This window comes from Pristiophorus japonicus, chromosome 5 (assembly GCF_044704955.1).
Source record: "Pristiophorus japonicus isolate sPriJap1 chromosome 5, sPriJap1.hap1, whole genome shotgun sequence".
Taxonomy (NCBI): Eukaryota; Metazoa; Chordata; class Chondrichthyes; family Pristiophoridae; genus Pristiophorus; species Pristiophorus japonicus.
Window position 1 is genome coordinate 287,820,370 of NC_091981.1, and position 22,399 is coordinate 287,842,768.

The 22,399-nt window shown below is 45.1% G+C and overlaps 1 protein-coding gene across 1 annotated transcript in view; it reads left to right on the forward strand.

Moving 5' to 3' along the window:
- The first annotated feature begins 21,764 nt into the window (after positions 1-21,764).
- The window catches only part of plcd1a (phospholipase C, delta 1a), a 142,151-nt gene continuing 141,516 nt past the window's right edge, over positions 21,765-22,399 (forward strand). Inside the window, exon 1 of the mRNA XM_070881769.1 lies at positions 21,765-21,974. Within this exon, the coding sequence (XP_070737870.1) occupies positions 21,947-21,974 (28 nt within the window). The 5' untranslated portion in view covers positions 21,765-21,946. The remainder of the gene's footprint in view (positions 21,975-22,399) is intronic.

Below are 22,399 nucleotides of genomic sequence, written 5' to 3' on the forward strand. Positions count from 1 at the left end.
TACAATAGAATCCCCTACCACTATAGCTCTCCCACTCTTTTTCCTGCTCTCCTGTGCAACAGAGCCACCCATGGTGCCATGAACTTGGCTGCTGCTGCCCTCTCCTGATGAGTCATCCCCCTCAACAGCTCTCAAAGCGGTGCATCTGTTTTGGAGGAGGATGACCACACTACCTTCCTTCCACTGTTCTGCCTGATGGTCACCCATTCCCTATCTGCCTGAGTAACCTTTACCTGTGGTGTGACCAACTCGCTAAACATGCTATTCATGACATCCTCAGCATCGCGGATACTCCAGAGTGAATCCATGCGCAGCTCCAGTGCCGCAATGCGGTCTGTCAGGAGCTGCAACTGGATACACTTCCTGCACATGTAGTCGTCAGGGATACTGGAAGCATCCCTGACTTCCCACATAGCACAGGAGGAGCATGACACGGGTCTGGACTCTCCTGCCATGACTTAACCCTTAAATTAATTTAATTTGGCAACAGTGCCAAAGGTTTCTTACTGATAAAGGAAAAGAAAAAGAAGAAAAACTACTTACCAATCACTTACCGCCTTGGCTGTGACAACACACTTTGATTTCTTTTTACTTCTTTTTCGCCATCTCTCCCTGTTGCAGCTGCATCAGCTGGCTCCTCCTCAACGCTGCCGCTCCCTCCTCGACCGCTGGGCCTTTTATGGGCCTCCCCTGGACACACCGCTCCTCCTCGACGCTGCCACTCCCTCCTCGACTGCTGGGCCTTTTATGGGCCTCCCCTGGACACATTGGTCCTCTTCCGACACTGCCGCTCCCTCCTCGACCGTTGGGCCTCCCCTGGACACACCACTCCTCCTCGACGCTGCCGCTCCCTCCGATTGCTGGGTCTTTTATGGGCCTCCCCTGTAGATTCTGCCCAAGGGGCACAATGGACATGATCTTCACCACGCGGCAAATCCAAGAAAAATGCAGGGAACAGCACCAACCCCTGTACATGGCCTTCTTTGACCTCCCAATGGCCTTCGACACTGTCAACCGTGGGAGACTATGGAGAGTCCTCCTCAGATTCGGCTGCCCCCAAAAGTTTGTCACCATCCTTTGCCTGCTTCACGACGACATGCAGGCCGTGATCTTGACCAATGGATTCACCACAGATCCAATTCACGTTCAGACTGGGTCAAGCAAGGCTGTGTCACTGCACCAATGCTCTTCTCGATCTTCCTTGCATCTCAGCCTCAGTAAACTCCCCACTTTGGTGGAGCTAATCTACAGAACAAACGGGAAACTGTTCAACCTCCGCCACCTCTAGGCCAGATCCAAGATTGTCCCATCCTCTGTCATTGAAGCACAGTATGCAGACGACGCCTGCGTCTGCGCACACTCGGAGGCCGAACTCCAAGCCATCCTCAAAACCTTCACTGAAGCATACAAGAGTATGGGCCTTACACTAAATATCCGTAAAATAAAGGTCCTCTACCAACCTGCCCCCCCCCCCCCCCCCCATATGCAGCACTGCTCCCCGATTATCAAAATCCATGACAAGGCCTTGGACAACGTGGATCATTTTCCATACCTTGGGAGCCTACTGTCAACAAGAGCAGACGTCAATGACGAAGTCCAACACCACCTCCAGTGTACCAGTGCAGCCTTCGGTCGCCTGAGGAAGAGAGTGTTTGAAGACCAGGACCTCAAACCCGGCACCAAGCTCATGGTCTACAAAGCAGTAGTGATACCCGCCGTCCTATATGCTTCAGAGACATGGATTATATACAGCATCACCTCAAAGCACTAACGCTGCCTCCGCAAGATGCTGCAAATCCATTGCCAGAATAGGTACACCAACATCAGCGATCTCTCTTAGGCCAACATCCCCAGCATCGAGGCACTGACCATGCTCGACTTGCTCCGATGTCGAGCCACATTGTCTGCATGCCTGATGCTAGACTCCCAAAACAAACACTCTACTCCGAGCTACGTCACGGCAGGTGAGCCCCAGGAGGGCAGAGACAACGCTTCAAGGACACCTTCAAAGCCTCCTAGAAAAAATGCAACATCCTCACTGATTCTTGAGAATCTCTGGCGCAAGAACGCTCAAAATGGAGGAGGAGCATCCGAGAAGGCACCGAACACTTCGAGTCTCTTCACCGGGAGCACGCGGAGCCAAGTACAGACAGTGGAAGTAGCGTACGACAAATCAAGCACCCCATCCACCCGTCCCTCCAACCACCGTCTGCCCCACATTGGTCTCATCAGTCACCTTAGAACTCATGTTAGTGTGGAAGCAAGTCATCCTCGATTCCAGGGGACTGCCTAAGAGAGAGAGATTTAAGATAATAAAGGTAAATACAGAACACTACTTCAGGTTAAGCCATGACAGTAGAACAGTGGGTGGGAGAGAACATATATAAGAAATAGGAGCAGGAATAGGCCATTTGGCCTCTCGAGCCTGCTCCGCCATTCAATAAGATCATGGCTGATCTAATCTTGGCCTCAACTCCACTTTCCTGCCTGCTCCCCATAACCCTCGACTCCCCTATCGTTCAAAAATCTGTCTATCTCTACCTTAAATTCTTCCTCATCTCCGTTTTAAATGTGCGACACCTTATTCTGAAACTATGTCCCTTAGTTCTAGATTCCCCCACGAGGGGAAACATCCTCTCTGCATCTACCCTGTCCAGCCCCCTCAGAAACTTACACGTTTCAATAAGATCACCTCTCATTCTTCTAAACTCCATTGAGTATAGGCCCAACCTGTTCAAACTCTCTTCATAAGACAACCCCTTCATCTCAGGAATCAACCTCGTGAACCTTCTCTGAAGGAGGAGACAAATAGGGTTGAAGTCAGAAATTGCTTGACCACTTGAATGGCTTTCCAGCAGGGTTGTGGAGTCAAAACCCCTAGGTATAATTTAAGAAATAGTTGGATGCTGTGATGGGAGACATGCAAATTCTTAATGGATGGAGCAGCTAGGATGGGTGGAATGACTATCTCACCTGTATATGTCTGCAGGAGAACACCTGGATGAGAAACTATAGTTATGAGGAGAGCCTTGAGATAGTGGTACTGTTGCCACTGGAGAGCAGAAGTTGCTAAGAGACTAAATGGAGGTTCGCAAAATTATGAAGGTTGTTGTATAGGGAAATACTTGAGTTCCTCTGGTTGAAGAGTGGGTGATGAGGGGGTCATAACTTTAAAATTATCACTGAGAATGAGGAGACAGGTTAGGAAAAATGTAGTTACACAGAGGATTGTTGGATCATGGAATACTTTGCCCAAAAGCATGATTGAGGTTGGATCTTTTAAAGGAAAATGTGGATAAATGTTTGGAAAAAAAATAGAGGGCTGTGGGGTGAAGAGCGGTACAGTGGGATTAGTTTTGGATTGCTTTAACCAGCAGACATGATGTGCCGAATAGGTCTACCTACTAAAAAATATTTCTTAAAAAGGAAACTTGCGACATTGGAGGGTTTGCTGGTAAAATGGAGCAATTGACAAAAGTCCTTTCATTCTGGTGAAACAACTGCTGTCAGTTACCCCAACAGTAAGATCATTTCTTCTTTCTTAGTCATGGATTCCAGTTTTTTTTTACTTGAGACAGTCACCCAGACCTCAGAGATACTTATGAATCATGAATTTCACAATCCATAAAATAATTTTTTAGTGAATGACAGTTGTTGAGTTCAGCGTAGTTACACCTGCTTTCAAAATGAGGTAACTCATTTAGAGAAATGGATGAGCATCTCAATCATTACTCACCTTTAATACTATAATGAACATACCAGCGTCATTTCCAACCAAATGAATGAGAGCAATACATTCTACATTGCTCAGGGATGGGCCGTTAACTTTGTAATTTTCCCACTTGCAATGGTAACATTGTCTTCTCCCTGTTACTAATCCAGAATAGCATAATTGAGATCAGTAACTCAACGCGGGGCAATTCTTAATTCTTAACAGAAAGTCTGTAGGCTGATAGGATATCCTTATTCACCTCGAGCCTGAAACCCCTCTCGATCATAGTCTTTCTTACCTCTCTATTTTATTGATACTACCGTGGCCATTACTTCACTGAGCTTTCCTCTTGTTCTTCTGAAGCCCCAGACACAGCCTCCATCCTTATTGTGTTAAATTTAAGAATCATCGCACCATTTCCAACTCTTAACTCATTCTATCTCAGAAGAGTGGAATGCCTTGCCTCCTCCAGTCTTCCCATTCTACAATCTGCAGCTTTTTAAACTTGCTAAATAATATGTTCATTTCTATAGTTCCTAAACCCATCGAAACAGCTCAAACTGCTTTAATGAATGACTTTTTGGAGTGAAGTGACTACCTAACTACTGTTTATTGATTTGCCTCATCTTCTTTCCTACTTCTTTTAAACTCGGTGTCAACTTGGCTCAGTACAAGCACTCTTGCCTGTTAGTTCAGAAGGTCATAGGTTCATGTCCCAATCCAGGACTTCACATAAATGAGGCAGAACACTTCAGTGCAGTACTGAGTGGGTCATCATCATCATCATAGGCGGTCCCTCAAACGAGAATGACTTGCTTCCACGAGAGTTCACAGATGTTCCGGTCCTGAACTCCAGTTGAGGGGGGTGGAAGATGCCTGTGCGTGGATTTTTTTTAACGTGTGGTGACTGTTGCACATCAGCCACCACACGGGCTTGACAGAGCTAGGTCTTCATCCAGTGGCAAGGATTAACTAGGACGACTGGAGACCTGCTCTGTTGCACGGACCTAGTGCGCACACATATCGCAGTGTGGGCCCTCGGCTTTTCTGAGCCCCGTACCCTCATTCGCCGCACCTCCGCCCACGATGTTCCAGGGCCCGGTGCTCCAGCTCTCACACAGGTCGGGCGGCCCACGGTGTTAAGGAAGGATATACTTGCATTGGAGGCTGTTCAGAGAAGAGTCACTAGGGTCATTGCGGAGATGAGGGGGTTGACTTATGAAGATAGGTTGGGACTATACACATTGGCGTTCAGAAGAATGAGAGGTGATCTTATTGAAACAGATAAGATAATGAGGGGGCTCGACAAGGTGGATGCAGAGAGGATATTTCCACTCATAGGAGAAACTAAAACTAGGGGACATAGTCTCAGAATAAGGGCCCGCCCATTCAAAACTGAGATGAGGAGGAATTTTTTCTCTGAGGGTTGTGAGTTTGTGGAATTCTCTGCCCCAGAGAGCTGTAGAGGCTGAGTCATTGAATATATTTAAGGCGGAGATAGACAGATTGTTGAGCGATAAGGGAGTAAAGGGTTATGGGGAGCGGGCAGGGAAGTGGAGCTAAGTCCATGATCAGATCAGCCATGATCTTATTAAATAGCGGAGTAGGCTCGAGGAGCCAAATGGCCTACTCCTATTTCTTATGTTCTTATGTACCATAACCATTTTATTACCGCTATTTCTTCACTACTTTCCTCCCTCTGCCTCTGCACTGAACGACTTCTCATCCTCGTTGATTTCAACCTCCATCTCAATTCATTATGCTCTCTCTGCTGAGTTCACTAGCCTCCGATCCTCCCCTTAATCTCTCCTCCCATGTAAACTCGCCAACCCATATTCATGGCCACCCTCTTGACCTTGCCATCTCTCATTTTCGCTACTCCCATTGTGTCAATCGCAGATAAGGCCATCTCTGACTACTTCCTCGTATCGCTCTTCATCCACATCCCCCTTCCACCCCCCACCCCCCCCACACTTACCTCCTTCTGTGTCCGCCCCTGGAAAAAACTCTCTCCTGATGCTCTTACAACTGTACTTGCGAACTCCATTCAGCATGACATTTCTGCAGCTACCGATCCGCTCAATCACACCCTCATCACCACCTTTGGTGCCCTAGTCCCTATTAAAACAATTACTCTCTCTCACCCTGGCCATTCCCCCTGGTACAGCCCTGATCTTCGCTCCCTTAAGTCCAAGGGACGCAGACTTGAACGGACATGGCGGACAACTGGTTTCGCCATTCACCGCCAGATCTGGCTGGACCACACAAAGCACTATCGGGTCCTGCTCTCGTCTGCCAAAATTCGCTCATTATTTCAGAATCATTCTGGAATGTAAAGATAAACTCCTGCTTCTATTCTCCACTGCAAACCGCCTTTTTAAACCCCTCTCCCAGTCTCCACTCTCACCCCCGACAATAAGAGCGAGGAACTCACGGTCTTCTTTGTCTCTAAGAGTGAGACTATCCATTCGACTGCCTCTGCCCCTTCCCTTCCTTCCCCTAGCTCACCGGGCCAAACTTCCTCTAAGGATCCCTCCTGCCCTAACCCTGACCTCACATCTTTCTCCAGCTTCTCTCCGATCTCTTTGGCCAAGCTTTTTGTCAGCTGCGCTAATTTCTGCTTATGCGGATCGGTGTCAAATTGTTTTATCTCATAATACTCCTGTGAATCGCCTTGGGACATTTCACTATGTTAAAAGCGTCTTGAAGGAGAAAAGAGAGGTTGAGAGGCAGAGAGTTTTAGGCAGCGAATTCCAGAGCTTGGGGCCGAGTGTATAGACAGCATTGCCAGAAGTATTGTCCTTTAGATGAGATATTAAACTAAGAGATGTCTGAACTAAGAGATGTTTGCCTGTTCAGACATCTGAAAAATCCCTTGAAACTATTTGAAGATGAACAGGGGAGGTGTCCTGGCCAACATTCACCCTCAACCAAAGCAGATTAACTCGTCATTTCTCTAATTTGCCGATTGTGGCACCTTGCTGTATTTGCCTACAAAACAAAAAAGTGACTACATTTCAAAAGTGCTTAATTGTCTGTGAAGTGCTTCGGCACATCTTAAGGATATGAAAGGCACTATATAAACACAGCTCTTTCTTCACAAGAATGAAGAATGTAATCCATCTGATGGGTCCCCAAGTTTGAAAAATGCCATGCTGTACCCTAATTATCACACCTCTTAATCAAAATACTATCCAGCTCCTTATTGACTTTGCCAACCAAAGTCTGTCCCATTTATATCGTGAGAAATCAAATGACCAAATGATCAGATGAAGAAATTTGGCTACAAACTGTTCTGCTGCATGGATCATTTTGATGATTAAGAAAGGATTATATTAAGAAAATATATAAACATTGCAACTCCAAAGCAAACCTTGTAACAGCAGAAATGTTGTTGTAGCAACAGAATGAGTTATTAGCAATGTCTGTTGTTGATACAAGGTTGTTTGCTGACTTTGAATGCAGTTTTTGACCATTTTTCACCAATGGCTATTTCCCCCCTCGCTCTACAGGACAGTTTCTGGGCCAACAATGGGAATGCTTCCATTGTTCATATTACAGTTGCATTCCCCTCTCCAGCTTCACCGATGTTCCTTCTCATTTTTTTCCGTGCGTGGTCCCTTATCTTCCAGCGGCAACAGCTTCTGTGGGACCTCCCGATTGTTGCACGGCCACACAACTAAGGGGCAACCTTGATACTCATGGTATTGAAATCAAGACTTATCGCACCATTTCCAATTCCCTTTCCAGGAACTCAAAACTGTTGAACTCCTTACCCCACTCCATCTTCTCTTCCTCCTGCCTCCCCCACAGTCTTCAGGCTTTTAAAAGCCTAGCTTTAAGTCACTTATCTAGTACTTCCTTATTTACTGTATCTTCTCTTTAACCCTTTCCAACTTTAATGATGTCTTGCATGGGTAGCAGTCTCACTTCTGAGCTAGGAGGTTATTGGTTCAAGTTCCATGCCAGGGTCTTGAGCACAGAATCGAGGCTGGATACTCCCAGTGCAATACTAAGGGAGTGCTGCACTGTTGGAGGTGGCATCTTTTGGATGAGATGTTAAACTGCCCTCTAGGCTGGACGTGAAAGATCACATGGCATTAGAAGAGCAGGGGTGTACTTCCCGGTGACCTGGCCAATATTTATCCCTCAACCAACATCAGTAAAACAGATTATCATCATTATCACATTACTGTTTGTGGGAGCTTGCTGTGTACAAATTGACTGCCGCAGCTCCTATATTAGGACAGTGACTACACTTCAAAACCATAATTGGCTTTCAAGCACTTTGGGATCTCCTGAGGTTATGAAAGATGCTAGATAAAGTACTTTCTTTTTCTTTCTGTGGAGCTTGGTCCACCACCTTGGCTTCTCAATCAAGAGACCATTGAACACATCATTACAGAAATGGGATGAAGCTAGATCACCTGATATACTGGGGTAAGTTTCCATGTACGTGCTGAAGGCAAGGAACTTTGCCCACGACCAACGCATACTGGAAAATCCCCCCTACAATTGTCACTTATGGTTTCGGAACTATGGGAGATGTTCCCACGTGGGAGAATCCAAAACTAGAGGCCATAAATATAAGATAGCGACTAATAAATCCAATAAGGAATTCAGGAGAAACATCTTTACCCAGAGAGTGGTTAGAATGTGGAAATTGCTACTACAAGGAGTAATTGAGGCAAATAGCATTGAAGGGGAAGCTAAATTAGCACATGAGAGAGAAAGCAGCAGAAGGATATGTTGATGGGGTTAGATGAAGTAGGGTGTGATGAGATTCCTGTGGAGCATAAACACTGGCATAGACCAGTTGGGCCGAATGGCCTATTTCTGTGCTGTAAATTCTGTGCAATTCTATATAACAGGAACCCAAATCCAAGAATAAAAACAGCAAACTGTGTTGATGTTGTTTTGCTGTAACAAATGGCCACAGAAATGTTCCCTCTACATTGCACTAAATGTGTCTTAACCATACTTCTGAAGAGAACTCCACTACTGTACGAAGATGGCATTTCCATTTCAAAAAACAGATATCCCCGTGGCATCTCTGAACGAGACTTTCAAATTAGTCCTGACTGGTGTAGAGTTTGCGGCAGTATTGTTTATTTGTTCTCAGGATGTGAATGACACCGCTAAAGCCTCAGTGATTGTCCATCCCTGATTGCCCCGAGAAGGTTATGGTGGGCCTTCCCCTTGAACCACTGCAGTTCCTGTGATGAAGGTGCTCCCACAATGGTGTTAGGTAGGGAATTGTAGGGTATTGACCCAATGACAATAAAAGAACGGCAATATATGTCCAAGTCAGGATGGAGACAAATGTTGATATCGAGCCACATAAGGAGACATTAGGACAGGTGATCAAAGGTTTGGTCAAAGAGGTGGGTTTCAAGGAGCATCTGTAAAGGAGGAGGGAAAGCTGGAGAGGTTTAAGGAGGGAATTCCAGAGCTGAGGGTCTAGACAGCTGAAGTCACGGCCTGGTTGAGAATGCACAAGCCTATTTCACTTGGGGTCCTTGCAGATGCCAAAAGATCAAAGAAGGATTCAGTCTGCTCCGAATTTGAACCCAAACTCCAGGTTAACATTGATAGAAATGAGAATTTGAATATAAGTCTTTAGAGTGGAACAGCGCTATGCATTATTAGCACAGGGGTATGAAATTCCTTTGCCGTGTGGCTTTCATGAAGGCAAGAACCTGTTTAAAGTAAATAGTATAACACCTTCCCTCAAAGTAGCAGTAAAGACATTTCATCCAAGTTTGCCAGCTCATTCATTAATAATATTGTGATTCCACTCCAGAATCAAAGAATGGTTACAGCACAGGAGGAGGCGATTCGGCCCGTCAAGCCCATGCTGGCTCTCTGCAAGAGCATCTGACCTAATCCCTGGAATCATTCCCGTAAATCTTTTCTGTACCCTCTCTAAGGCCTTCACATCCTTCCTAAAGTGCGGTGCCCAGAATTGGACACAATACTCCAGTTTGAGGCCGAACCAGTGTTTTATACAGGTCGATCATAATTTCCACATTTTTGTTCTCTATACCTCTATTCCTGAAGCCCAGGATCCTGTAAGTTTTTTTAACCGCTTTCTCAACCTGCCCTGCCACCTTTAATCATTTGTGCACATATACCCCCAGGTCTCTCTGTTCATGCACCCGCTTTAGGATTATAACCTTTAGTTTATATTTCCTCTCCTTATACTCTCTACCAAAATGAATCACTTTGCACTTTTCTGTGTTAAATTTCATCGACCACGAATCTGCCCATTCCACCAGCCTATCTATGCCCTCTTGAAGTCTATCACTATCCGCCTCACTGTTCACTATACTCCCACTCTGCTACTGAAGAAAGCTTTCGAACATATCATGAGTCAACCTGGAAATGTTTTAAAGAGCTCAGCTCCAACTTCCTGCTCTTATGAAACAACTTATCCCAAGGGGGATGGTGATTCGACGTTTAATGATGCGGAGCCTGCAGTAGTAACCGCTAATTACAAGGCAACAGTAAATGTTATCAAAGCCACGCCTTGCCCCTCAGTGAATGTAAACAAATAGCCTAAAGGAGATAATTGGGTATAAATTAGTCTAGGCCCGTTTTTGGTTCCGGGAGGGAGGTTAGATCAGGCAACATGGACGTGGGGTGGAGGGGAAATTGGCAGGTCTCTGGAGTCGGGAGGAGAATTCCTGCTCTTAGATCCACAGTATTTTTTTTAAGTGCCTAACACTTTTTGTTTCTGCAGATTCCTGAGTGGGACAGGCCCAACGCCTACTTTGCTTATCGATGAATAATTGAGGTGTTAAATCCCTCATTTACATACTTCTCGGCCCCAACGCTTGTTTTAGGTGACTGCAAGTTTGACAATGGAACCAATGCTTGCGCAAATTGAGTGCAGGCTGTCCCACTGCTAAACTGGGATCACTTGTGCCCGTTTTATACCCGGAAAATGGGCGCAATTCCATATCAATTTCTACCCTTAAATGTAAAACTCTTCAAACTAATAATATAATCACCAGAGGAAGAGGGTTTGGCAGAGCCTATACCAAAACAAATTTGATGCGCTATCAGCGCCTAAGGAAGAATGGAACCAGAGGAGACCATTTAGCCCATCGTACCCCCTCCTTCCATATACAATTTATCCTAACATGGGTACTACCCAACCTATTTATTGAGCAAGTTTCAATGGACAATTTTTGGGGAAAGTATTCATGCACCAAGTTCCTGCCAGCATTATTTTAAGGCAGATGCTATCCCATTTAAGTGCTCACACCAAAAAATCTCCCATCAAAAAGTGTCCCTTTAATCTCTTGGTGGAAAAAAGGTCAGAATATTCATCCATTCAAACATCTCCACCATTGAATCTGGGCTGTTGTCATTGACAGACTGACCACTCTCCCTCCCTTCAATGTACCAACTGAGGAATCATTATACCCATAGAGTATTTAATCATCTCAGTCTATTGCTATAACTTCCAAACCCATTCCTAAGTATGAGTGGGCAAAAATTTGACAGATGGAGTGTAATGTGGGAAATTGTGAGGTTATCCACTTTGGCAGAAAAAAATAAAAAAAGAAAATTATTATTTAAATGGAGAAAAATTATAAAATGCTGCGGTACAGAGGGATCTGGGGGTCCATGAAACACAAAAAATTAGTTTGCAGGTACAGCAAGTAATCAGGAAGGCAAATGGAATGTTGGCCTTTATTGCAAGGGGGAGAGAGTATAAAAGCCTGCTACAACTGTATAGGGTATTGGTGAGGCCATACCTAGAGTACTGTGTACAGTGTTGGTCCCCTTATTTAAAGAGCAATATACTTGCAATGGAGGTAGTTCAGAGAAGGTTCACTGGGTTTGATTCCTGAGATGAAGCGGTTGCCTTATGAAGAAAGGTTGAGCAGGTTGGGCCTCTACTCATTTGAGTTCAGAAGAATGAGAGGTGATCTTATTGAAACATATAAGATAATGAGGGGGCTTGACAAGGTAGATGCAGAGAGGATGTTTCCACTCATGGGGGAATCTAGAAGTAGGGGCATAGTTTCAGAATAAGGGGTCACCCATTTAAAACTGAGATGAGGAGGAATTTCTTCAATCAGAGGGTCATAAATCTATGGAATTCTCTGCCCCAGAGAGCTGTGTCGGCGGGGTCATTGAATATATTTAAGGTGGAGATAGACAGATTTTTGAACAATGAGGGAGTAAAGGGTTATGTTGGCAGTTTATTTCATGTGCTCTAACTTGAGAGCAAAAATAAATTCCTCAAATATTAAAGCTGTGCTCTATATTTTTGCACCAATAGTCTTAGTCAAATAGTCTATATAGATTTCGATCCCCCATAGCATTTTAAAGATATAAATCTCATCTCTCATCAATCTTCTCTTCTATAATGTCAATCTCTTAACGTAACTTTCAATCCTAAATCTAAGAATCCTCCGTATGACTTCTCACTAAGCCCGATGGAATGCATCGGGATCTTATCTATGGTTGACATTGAAAATTACACACAATCACCTGGACATTACTGATGTCAGTATTAGTGTACAACCACATAATGTGTGTTTAGTGTACACCCACTTCACATATTAAAATTACTGATGTCAGTATTAGTGTACAACCATTCATGGTATGTGTATGACAGTAGCTTACAAGCACTTAATGCATGCATTTGGTATTACCGTACAAACACTTAACACCTGTGTTTAATATCCCTGTGCTATTTAAATGAGAATTATCCATAAGCATAGTGTAGAGAGGAATTTCACACAAGCATGTAAAAAGTGCATCTGCTAAAATTGAAAATAATGATTTCCAGGCTAATATATAAAATGTGGTCCCAATGATCCTGATAAGATTGGATAATTTGTTTCTAGTCAGAGAGAGTCGACATGAATTAGAGCAATAAGTGAGATGGGCTGTAGATCCTGGAGTGAGGGGTTGTGGTGGTGCAACAAAGGTTCACTAGATTGATTCCCGGGATAAGAGAGTTGTCCTATGAGGAGAGATTGAGTAGATTGAGCCGAGAAGAATGAGACCTGATTTCATTGAAACACAAGATTCTGAGGGGGATTAACAGGGTAGATGCTAGAAAGCGATTCCCCCTGGCGTGAGAGTCTAGAACTAGATGGCGTAGCCTCAGGATAAGGAGTCGGCCATTTAGGACTGAGATGAGGAGGAATTTCTTCACTCAGAGGGTTGTGGCTCTTTGAAATTCTCTGCCCCAGAGAGCTGTGGATGCTGAGTCGTTGAGGATACTCAAGGTTGAGATCAATAGATTTTTAGACATCTAAGGTAATCAAGGGATATGGGATCGGGTGGGAAGATGGAGTTACATAAGAACATAAGGAATAGGAGCAGGAGTAGGCCATACGGACCCTCGAGCCTGCTTCGCCATTTAATACAATCATGGCTGATCCGATCATGGACTCAGGTCCACTTCCCTGCCTGCTCCCCATAATTCCTTATTCCCTTATCGGTTAAGAAACTGTCTATCTCTAAAATTTATTCAATATCCCAGCTTCCACAGCTCTCCGAGGCAGCGAATTCCATCAATTTACAACCCTCTGAGAGAAGAAATTCCTTCTCATCTCAGTTTTAAATGGGCAGCCCCTTATTCTAAGATTAATCCCCCTAGTTCTAGTCTCCCCTATCAGTGGAAACATCCTCTCTGAGTCCACCTTGTCAAACCCCCTCATAACCTTATACGCTTCAATAAGATCACTTCTCATTCTTCTGAATTCCAATGAGTAAAGGCCCAACCTACTCAACCTTTCCTCATAAGTCAACCCCCTCATCCCCGGAATCAATCTAGTGAACTTTCTCTGAACTGCCTCCAAAGCAAGAATATCCTTTCGTAAATATGGAAACCAAAACTTCACGCAATATTTCAGGTGTAGCCTCACCAATACCCTAGGCTGGGAACTCAACATCCAAGGGTATTCAGCATTTAGGAAGGACAACAGAAAGGAAAAGGAGGTGGGGTGGCGTTACTGGTTAAAGAGGAAATTAATGCAATAGTAAGGAGGGAAATTAGCCTGGATGATGTGGAATCGGTATGGGTGGAGCTGCGGAATTCCAAAGGGCAGAAAACGTTAGTGGGAGTTGTGTACAGACCACCAAACAGTAGTAGTGAGGTTGGGGACAGCATCAAACAAGAAATAAGGGATGTGTGCAATAAAGGTACAGCAGTTATCATGGACGACTTTAATCTACATATTGATTGGGCTAACCAAACTGGTAGCAATGCGGTGGAGGAGGATTTCCTGGAATGTATTAGGGATGGTTTTCTGGACCAATATGTCGAGGAACCAACTAGAGAGCTGGCCATCCTAGACTGGGTGATGTGTAATGAGAAGGGACTAATTAGCAATCTTGTTGTGCGAGGCCCCTTGGAAAAGAGTGACCATAATATGGTAGAATTCTTTATTAAGATGGAGAGTGACACAGTTAATTTGGAAACTAGGGCCCTGAACTTAAGGAAAGGTAACTTCGACGGTATGAGGCGTGAATTGGCTAGCATAGACTGGCAAAGGATAAGCAATGGCAAACATTTAAAGATCACATGGATGAACTTCAGCAATTGTACATCCCTGTCTGGAGTAAAAATAAAACGGGGAAGGTGGCTCAACCATGGCTAACAAGGGAAATTAAGGATAGTGTTAAAGCCAAGGAAGAGGCATATAATTTGGCTAGAAAAAGCAACAAACCTGAGGACTGGGAGAAATTTAGAATTCAACAGAGGAAGACTAAGGGTTTAATTAAGAGGGGGAAAATAGAGTAAAAGAGGAAGCTTGCCGGGAATATAAAAACTGACTGCAAAAGCTTCTATAAATATGTGAAGAGCAAAAGATTAGTGAAGACAAACGTAGGTCCCTTGCAGTCGGATTCAGGTGAATTTATAATGAGGAACAAAGAAATGGCAGACCAATTGAACAAATACTTCGGTTCTGTCTTCACGAAGGAAAACACAAATAACCTTCTGATTGTACTAGGGGACAGTTGGTCTAGTGAGAAGCAGGAACTGAAGGATATCCTTATTAGGCGGGAAATTGTGTTAGGGAAATTGATGGGATTGAAGGCTGATAAATCCCCGGGGCCTGATAGTCTGCATCCCAGAGTACTTAAGGAAGTGGCCCTAGAAATAGTGGATGCATTGGTGATCATTTTCCAACAGTCTATCGACTCTGGATCAGTTCCTATGGACTGGAGGGTAGCTAATGTAACACCACTTTTTAAAAAGGGAGGGAGAGAGAAAACGGGTAATTATAGACCAGTTAGCCTGACATCAGTAGCGGGGAAAATGTTGGAATCAATCATTAAGGATGAAATAGCTGCGCATTTGGAAAGCAGTGACAGGATCGGACCAAGTCAGCATGGATTTATGAAAGGGAAATCATGCTTGACGAATCTTCTGGAATTTTTTGAGGATGTAACTAGCAGAGTGGACAAGGGCGAACCAGTGGATGTGGTGTATTTGGACTTTCAAAAGGCTTTTGACAAGGTCCTGCACAAGAGATTGGTGTGCAAAATCAAAGCGCATGGTATTGGGGGTAATGTACTGACGTGGATAGAGAACTGGCTGGCAGACAGGGAGCAGAGAGTCGGGATAAACGGGTCCTTTTCAGAATGGCAGGCAGTGACTAGTGGTGTGCCGCAGGGCTCAGTGATGGGACCCCAGCTCTTTACAATAGACATTAACAATTTAGATGAAGGAATTGAGTGTAATATCTCCAAGTTTGCAGATGACACTAAACTGGGTGGCGGTGTGAGCTGTGAGCAGGACGCTAAGGCTGCAGGGTGACTTGGACAGGTTAGGTGAGTGGGCAAATGCATGGCAGATGCAGTATAATGTGGATAAATGTGAGGTTATCCATTTTGGGGGCAAAAACACGAAGGCAGAATATTATCTGGATGGCAGCAGATTAGGAAAAGGGGAGGTGCAACGAGACCTGGGTGTCATGGTTCATCAGTCACTGAAAGTGGGCATGCAGGTACAGCAGGCGGTGAAGAAGTCAAATGGTATGTTGGCCTTCATAGCTAGGGGATTTGAGTATAGGAGCAGGGAGGTCTTACTGAAGTTGTACAGGGCCTTAATGAGGCCTCACCTGGAATATTGTGTGCAGTTTTGGTCTCCTAATCTGAGGAAGATCGTTCTTGCTATTGAGGGAGTGCAGCGAAGGTTCACCAGACTGATTCCAGGGATGGCTGGACTGTCATATGAGGAGCGACTGAATCAACTGGGCCTTTATTCACTGGAGTTTAGAAGGATGAGAGGGGATCTCATAGAAACGTATAAGATTCTGACGGGACTGTACAGGTTAGATGCGGGAAGAATGTTCCCGATGTTGGGGAAGTCCAGAACCAGGGGACATAGTGTTAGGATAAGGGGTAGGCCATTTAGGACTGAGATGAGGAGATACTTCTTCACTCAGAGAGTTGTTAACCTGTGGAATTCCCTGCCGCAGAGAGTTGTTGATGCCAGTTAATTGGATATATTCAAGAGGGAGTTAGATATGGCCCTTACGGCTAAGGGGATCAAGGGGTATAGAGAGAAAACAGGAAAGGGGTACTGAGGGAATGATCAGCCATGATCTTATTGAATGGAGGTGCAGGCTCGAAGGGCCGAATGGCCTACTCCTGCACCTATTTTCTATGTTTCTATATAATTGTAGCAGGACTTCCCTGCTTTTATACTCCATCCTCTTTACAATAAAGGCCAAGATTCCATTGGCCTTCCTGATCACTTGCTGTACCTGCATATTAACCTTTTGTGTTTCATGCACCAGGACCCCCAAGTCCTATGGTACTGCAGCACTTTGCAATTTTTATCCATTTAAATAATAACTTGAGGTCATCATCATCATCATCATAGGCAGTCACTCGGAATCGAGGAAGACTTGCTTCCACTCTTAAAATGAGTCCTTAGGTGGCTGAACAGTCCAATACAAGAGCCGCAGTCCCTGTCACAGGTAGGACAGATAGTCATTGAGGGTAAGGGAGGTGGGATTTGCCGCACGCTTTTTCCGCTGCATGCACTTGATTTCTGCATGCTCTCGGTGATGAGACTCAAGGTGCTCAGCGCCCTCCCGGATGCTCTTCCTCCACTTAGGGCAGCCTTTGGCCAGGGACTCCCAAGTGTCGATGGGGATGTTGCACTTTATCAGGGAGACTTTGAGGGTGCCCTTGTAATGTTTCCGCTGTCCACCTTTGGCTCGTTTGCCGTGAAGCACTTGCTTTGGGAGTCTCGTGTCTGGCATGCGGACAATGTGGCCTGCCCAGCGGAGCTGATCAAGTATGGTCAGTGCTTTAATGCTGGGGATGTTGGCCTGGTCGAGGACGCTAATGTTGGTGCATCTGTCCTCCCAGGGGATTTATAGGATCTTGCGGAGGCATCATTGGTGGTATTTTTCCAGATACTTGAGGTGTTTCCTGTACATGGTCCATGTCTCTGAGCCATACAGGAGGGTGGGTATTTCTACAGCCCTGTAGACCAGGAGCTTGGTGGAAAATTTGAGGGCCTGGTCTTTGAACATTCTTTTCCTCAGGCGGCCGAAGGCTGCACTAGCACACTGGAGGCGGTGTTGAATCTCGTCATCAATGTCTGCTCTTGTTGATAAGAGGCTCCCGAGGTATGGGAAATGGTCCACGTTGTCCAGGGCCGCGCCGTGGATCTTGATGACTGGGGGCTCAGTGTTGTGCAGCGAGGACAGGCTGGTGTTTGTCTTACGGATGTTTAGCGTAAGGCTACGCCTCAGTAAATACATTGACTATGTCCTGGAGTTCAGCCTCTGTATGTGCGCAGACGCAGGCGTCGTCTGCGTACTGTAGATCGACGACAGAAGTTGGGGTGGTCTTGGACGTGGCCTGTCTTGAGGTGGAAGATCAGCCAATGATCATATTGAATGGCTCTAGGGGCTGTACGGCTTACTACAGCTTCTAATTCTTATGTTTTTGTGGATGCTGAAGTGAGGGAATGTGAATATATTGGGGGAGTGAGTGAGAAGGACTGTGGTACCTGGAGTGAGGGAGTGTGATAATAGTCTATGGGGAATGAGTGAGGCGGGTGTTAAAGCCTAAATATGCAGCTCGCTTACCAGATAGTCGGTGTCCTGAGTCTCTGCTGACTCCGGTTGTGATCAGGGTCGGAATGTGAACCTTTGACCGACAATGATTCGGATGACTTGTTTAAAAAAAACGTTCCACTGCAGTTAGAAGAGGGGGGAATGTTGACGAAAGAGCATTTCCACCGGTGAGATAACATTTCCTGCAGCCTATGTTAGCAGTCGAATTGTGAAATAGAGATAGGGTTTACAATGCGGCCAATTGCCAGGCAAGATCAATGGGGAACCGTTGTCACTGATCCTTCCATTCATAAAAGACATGCAAAATTGTCGCTGCAGAGTATTCGAAAGTAATTGGTGATTGTGACTCTCGTTGACGAGGTTTGACATCAGCGGGTTATCCCGTGTGCATCACCCAGCTCAAAGCGTAAACAATCAGACCTTTGATAGAGCATAGCGCTCTTGGCCGTGCACGATTCAGGGTGAGGACTGGGGCTTAGGGTTCGGGCTTGGGGTTAGAGGCTACTGGTGTTCGGATTAGCGGTCAGGGTGTAAATGGTTAGGTTAGAGGTTGCAAGCAGATTGGCGGTTGTCTCTTGTGTTGCTATTCTCATATGTTGTACTCGGTCTGCTACTTTCATTTGGCTCATGCTTTCCACTATGTCTTATCCAGCTGTTCTTGCCCCTATCTGGTTGATCTCCTTGCCCCCTGCAGGGATTATGGTCGTGGAGTTGCTCCTGGCCCCCTATATTTGGTTTGTTTTCTCAGTGTATGTGTTTATTTGATGTATTTTTGGCATTAGGAGTTAGGAGCATATTCTGAAGCAGGGAAAGAGGGTAAATCTGGGTCAAGGTTTGAGGTGTTTGGGATCAGGATTAGAGTTGGGGGTAGTTGGGGTGTTTTTCAGATTAGTATTAGGCAGTCCCTCGTATCGAGGATGACCTACTTCCACACCAAAATTAAATGAGTTCACAGTTGTTTCAATGAGGGGCCTGACAATCTAGGTCCCAAACTACAGACTAAAAGGGTGGAAGATGCCTGTGTATGGATTCTTTTAACGTGGGGGGAGGGGGGGGGGCGATGCACACCAGCCACTAAAGTTAAGCTCTGTGTCCAGGGTAGTTAGGATCAAGGAATGGATTAGTGTTGGGTGGCTTTCTGAGAGGTGGGAGGGTATTCTTGGGTTTTTGGGTTAGGGCAGGGTCCAGGGTGATTAGAGTTGGGGGGATGTTTCGTAAGTGTTATGGGTTGGAACACAAGACAGGAGGCCATTCAGCCCCTCGAGCCTGTTCTGCCATTCATTTAGATCATGGCTGATCTGAGCCTCTACTCAATTGTATCCGCCTTTGCTCCATATCCTTTGATACCCGTACTGCCAAAAAAAATCTAGCGATCTCAGTCTCAGTCCAATTGACCCCCCAGCATCTACAGAGGGAGAGAGTTCCAGATTCCACTGTCCTTTGTATGAACTGCTTCCTGATTTCACTCCGAAATGGTCTATCTTTAATTTTAAGATTATGCCCTTGTTCTGGATTCCCCCACCAGAGGAAATGGTTTCTCTAATATCTACCCCAACAAATCATTTTAACCACCTCGATTAGATCACCCCTCAATCCTCTATACTCAAGGGAATAGTAACCATGTTTATGCAATATGCTGTTAAGCCCTAATACAATTCTGGTGAATCTGTGCTGCACCCCCTTACCCTAACCCTAAATCCTTCCTGAGGTGTGGTGCCCAAAACTGAACGCAGTGCTACAATTGTGGCCTGACTCAGGCTCGGTACACCTGAAGCATCACTCCACCGCCTGCTGTACCTGCATGCCAACTTTCAATGACTGATGTACCGTGATACCCAGGTCTCGTTGCACCTTCCCTTTTCCTAATATTATCTGAATGGTGACAGATTAGGAAAAGGGGAAGTGCAACAAGACCTGGGTGTCATAGTACATCAGTTATTGAAAGTTGGCATGCAGGTACAGCAGGCAGTGAAGAAGGCAAATGGCATGTTGGCCTTCATAACGAGAGGAATTAAGTATAGGAGCAGGGAGGTCTTACTGCAATTGTACAGGACCTTGGCGAGGCCACACCTTGAATATTGTGTACAGCTTTGATCTCCTAGTCTGAGGAAGGACATTCTTGCTATTGAGGGAGTGCAGCGAAGGTTCACCAGACTGACTCCCGGGATGGCAAGACTGACATATGAAGAAAGATTGGATCGACTAGGCTTATATTCACTGGAATTTAGAAGAATGAGAGGGGATCTCATAGAAACATATAAAATTCTGACGGGTTTAGACACGTTAGATGCAGGAAGAATGTTCCCTTGGGAAAGTCCAGAACCAGGGGTCACAGTCTAAGGATAAGGGATAAGCCATCTAGGACCGAGATGCGGAGAAACTTCTTCACTCAGAGAATTGTGAACCTGTGGAATTCTCTACCACAGAAAGTTATTGAGGCCAGTTCGTTAGATATATTCAAAAGGGAGTTAGATGTGGCCCTTACGGCTAAAGGGGTCAAGGGGTATGGAGAGAAAGCAGGAATGGGGTACTGAGGTGAATGATCAGCCATGATCATATTGAATGATGGTGCAGGCTCGAAGGGCCGATCGGCCTACTCCTGCACCTATTTCTATGTTTCACTATGTTCCAGCCCCCTTGAGATAAAAACCAACACTCCATTAGGCTTTTTTGATGGCTGTCCACTAGCTTTTTGTGATTTGTGTACTTGGGCTTCCAAATCACTTTGCTCCTTCTCCACAGTTCCTAGTTTATCATCCTTTAGAAAATACTCCAATGGGTCTTTCTTGGATCCCACACTTCAAACTTGGGATTGGGCTTAGAGTCGGGGGTTAGGGTTAGAAACCCCTAGACGTATCCTTTTAAAAAGCATAAATACTCCAATGGGTTTTACTTGGATCCATAGTATATGCTTTCACATTTCACAATTGGGATTAAGGTGTTAGGATTAGTGGTTAGGTTTAGGATAAGAAACCATTATACACTAAGACGTATCCTTCTTAAAAAGCATACAAATTCTAGCAAGTTTTTATTGGGAAAGAACAACAAAATAGTTCTGTTGAGCCAGCTCCCCGCCATGTGCAGGGTTAGCATTGTAATCATGTTATTTATAATTTTGGGTTCCAATAATGGCTCAGTGGGTAGCACTTTCACCTGAGTCAGAAAGTTCAAATCCCACTCATGGTTTTGAGCACAAAAATCTCAGCTGACACTTCAGTGCACTGTCTGAGGTGCCGTCTTTCAGATGCGACGTTAAACTGAGACCCTGTCTGCTGTCTCAGGTGGATGTAAAAGATCCCATGGTGCTATTTCAAAAAAGAGCAGGGGAGTTATCCCTGGTGTCCTGGCCAATATTTATTCCTCAATCAACACAACAAAAACAGAATCTCTGCTCACTATCACATTGCTGTTTGTGGGAGCTTGCTGTGCGCAAGTTGGCATTTCCTACATTAAGCTCCAAAAGTACTTCATTGGCTGTAAAGCGCTATATAAATGCAAGTCTTTTTCGTTTATTGTTCTCTTAACCAGCGACACCACTGGCAAAAAACAGACACTCAAATAGTCAGGCCCCGCAATTAATGCCAGCCTTCCCAGCCTTTTCTCTGTTTCATTCATGCTGTTTTATTTTATTTATGCATTATTATTCTAGGTCACCAGAACCACTGGGGAGAGAAAAAGAATGTTGCATTACTGACAATGAAATCTGCTTTCGCCGCTCGCAGGGTTCGCCTTTGGTCAAAAGGACAGACATTTGCACGCCCGAGTAAATATCCCTTGTACTTTAAATTGATTGAACGGTGAAATAATCTATGTTTATATAAAGTGTATTATGAATGATTCATGAAACTGTGCTGAGGCTTGGGCTTTGGAGGAGGGAGTGGCGCCTTCTGAAGTCCTTCCTGGCCATGTGGCGAGTGACAGACAGGCAGGAGGAGTCGGGCGAAAGAGGGCGGGCTTAGTTGCCCCTGATCAATAGGTGTTCGCACATTGCTCAGCCAACCTTGCAGTGCAGGAGCGGCCGCTTCTAAGCTGCAATCCCTTCCCATCACCAACTCTTGGGGATAACTTTAGACCCGCGCGATTTAAAGTCCTCCACCCGGGCAGCATCCTTTGAAGTTTCGCAAAGTGGATTTTTAAAAAGAACACGCACACTGCCAAGATGTTGGAGTGTAACGGAGTGGAGAACGGTAGGTTTACAAAATCTTTATATAAAAAGGGGGGGGGGGGAATACTCGCATTCTGATTTATAATTTATCTGTGGTATTCAAGAGGAATGGAGTGGAAACGTAAAACATTGTAATGCTACATTATTGTTTGAACAGACCAGTCTGTTTTGTTGATGTTTTGTCTGCGATAGGTAAGACTGTTACTCACTTTCAAAGCCCCTCCGAGGTCGAGTTGTGATCAGGGGGTTCTCTCTCTCGTTTGTGCTGCGTGAATTATATTTTCTCTCGCTCTCGTTGGGCTGTGCAAATTATTATCTCTTTCTTCTCTCCCCCTCGCCCCCCCTATAAAGTTGACACATGTCAAGTTCATGTCCTCTCTTTACCGCACACATATCCTTTCTGCCACAATAAAAACAGAACATGCCGGAAATACTCAGCAGGTCAGG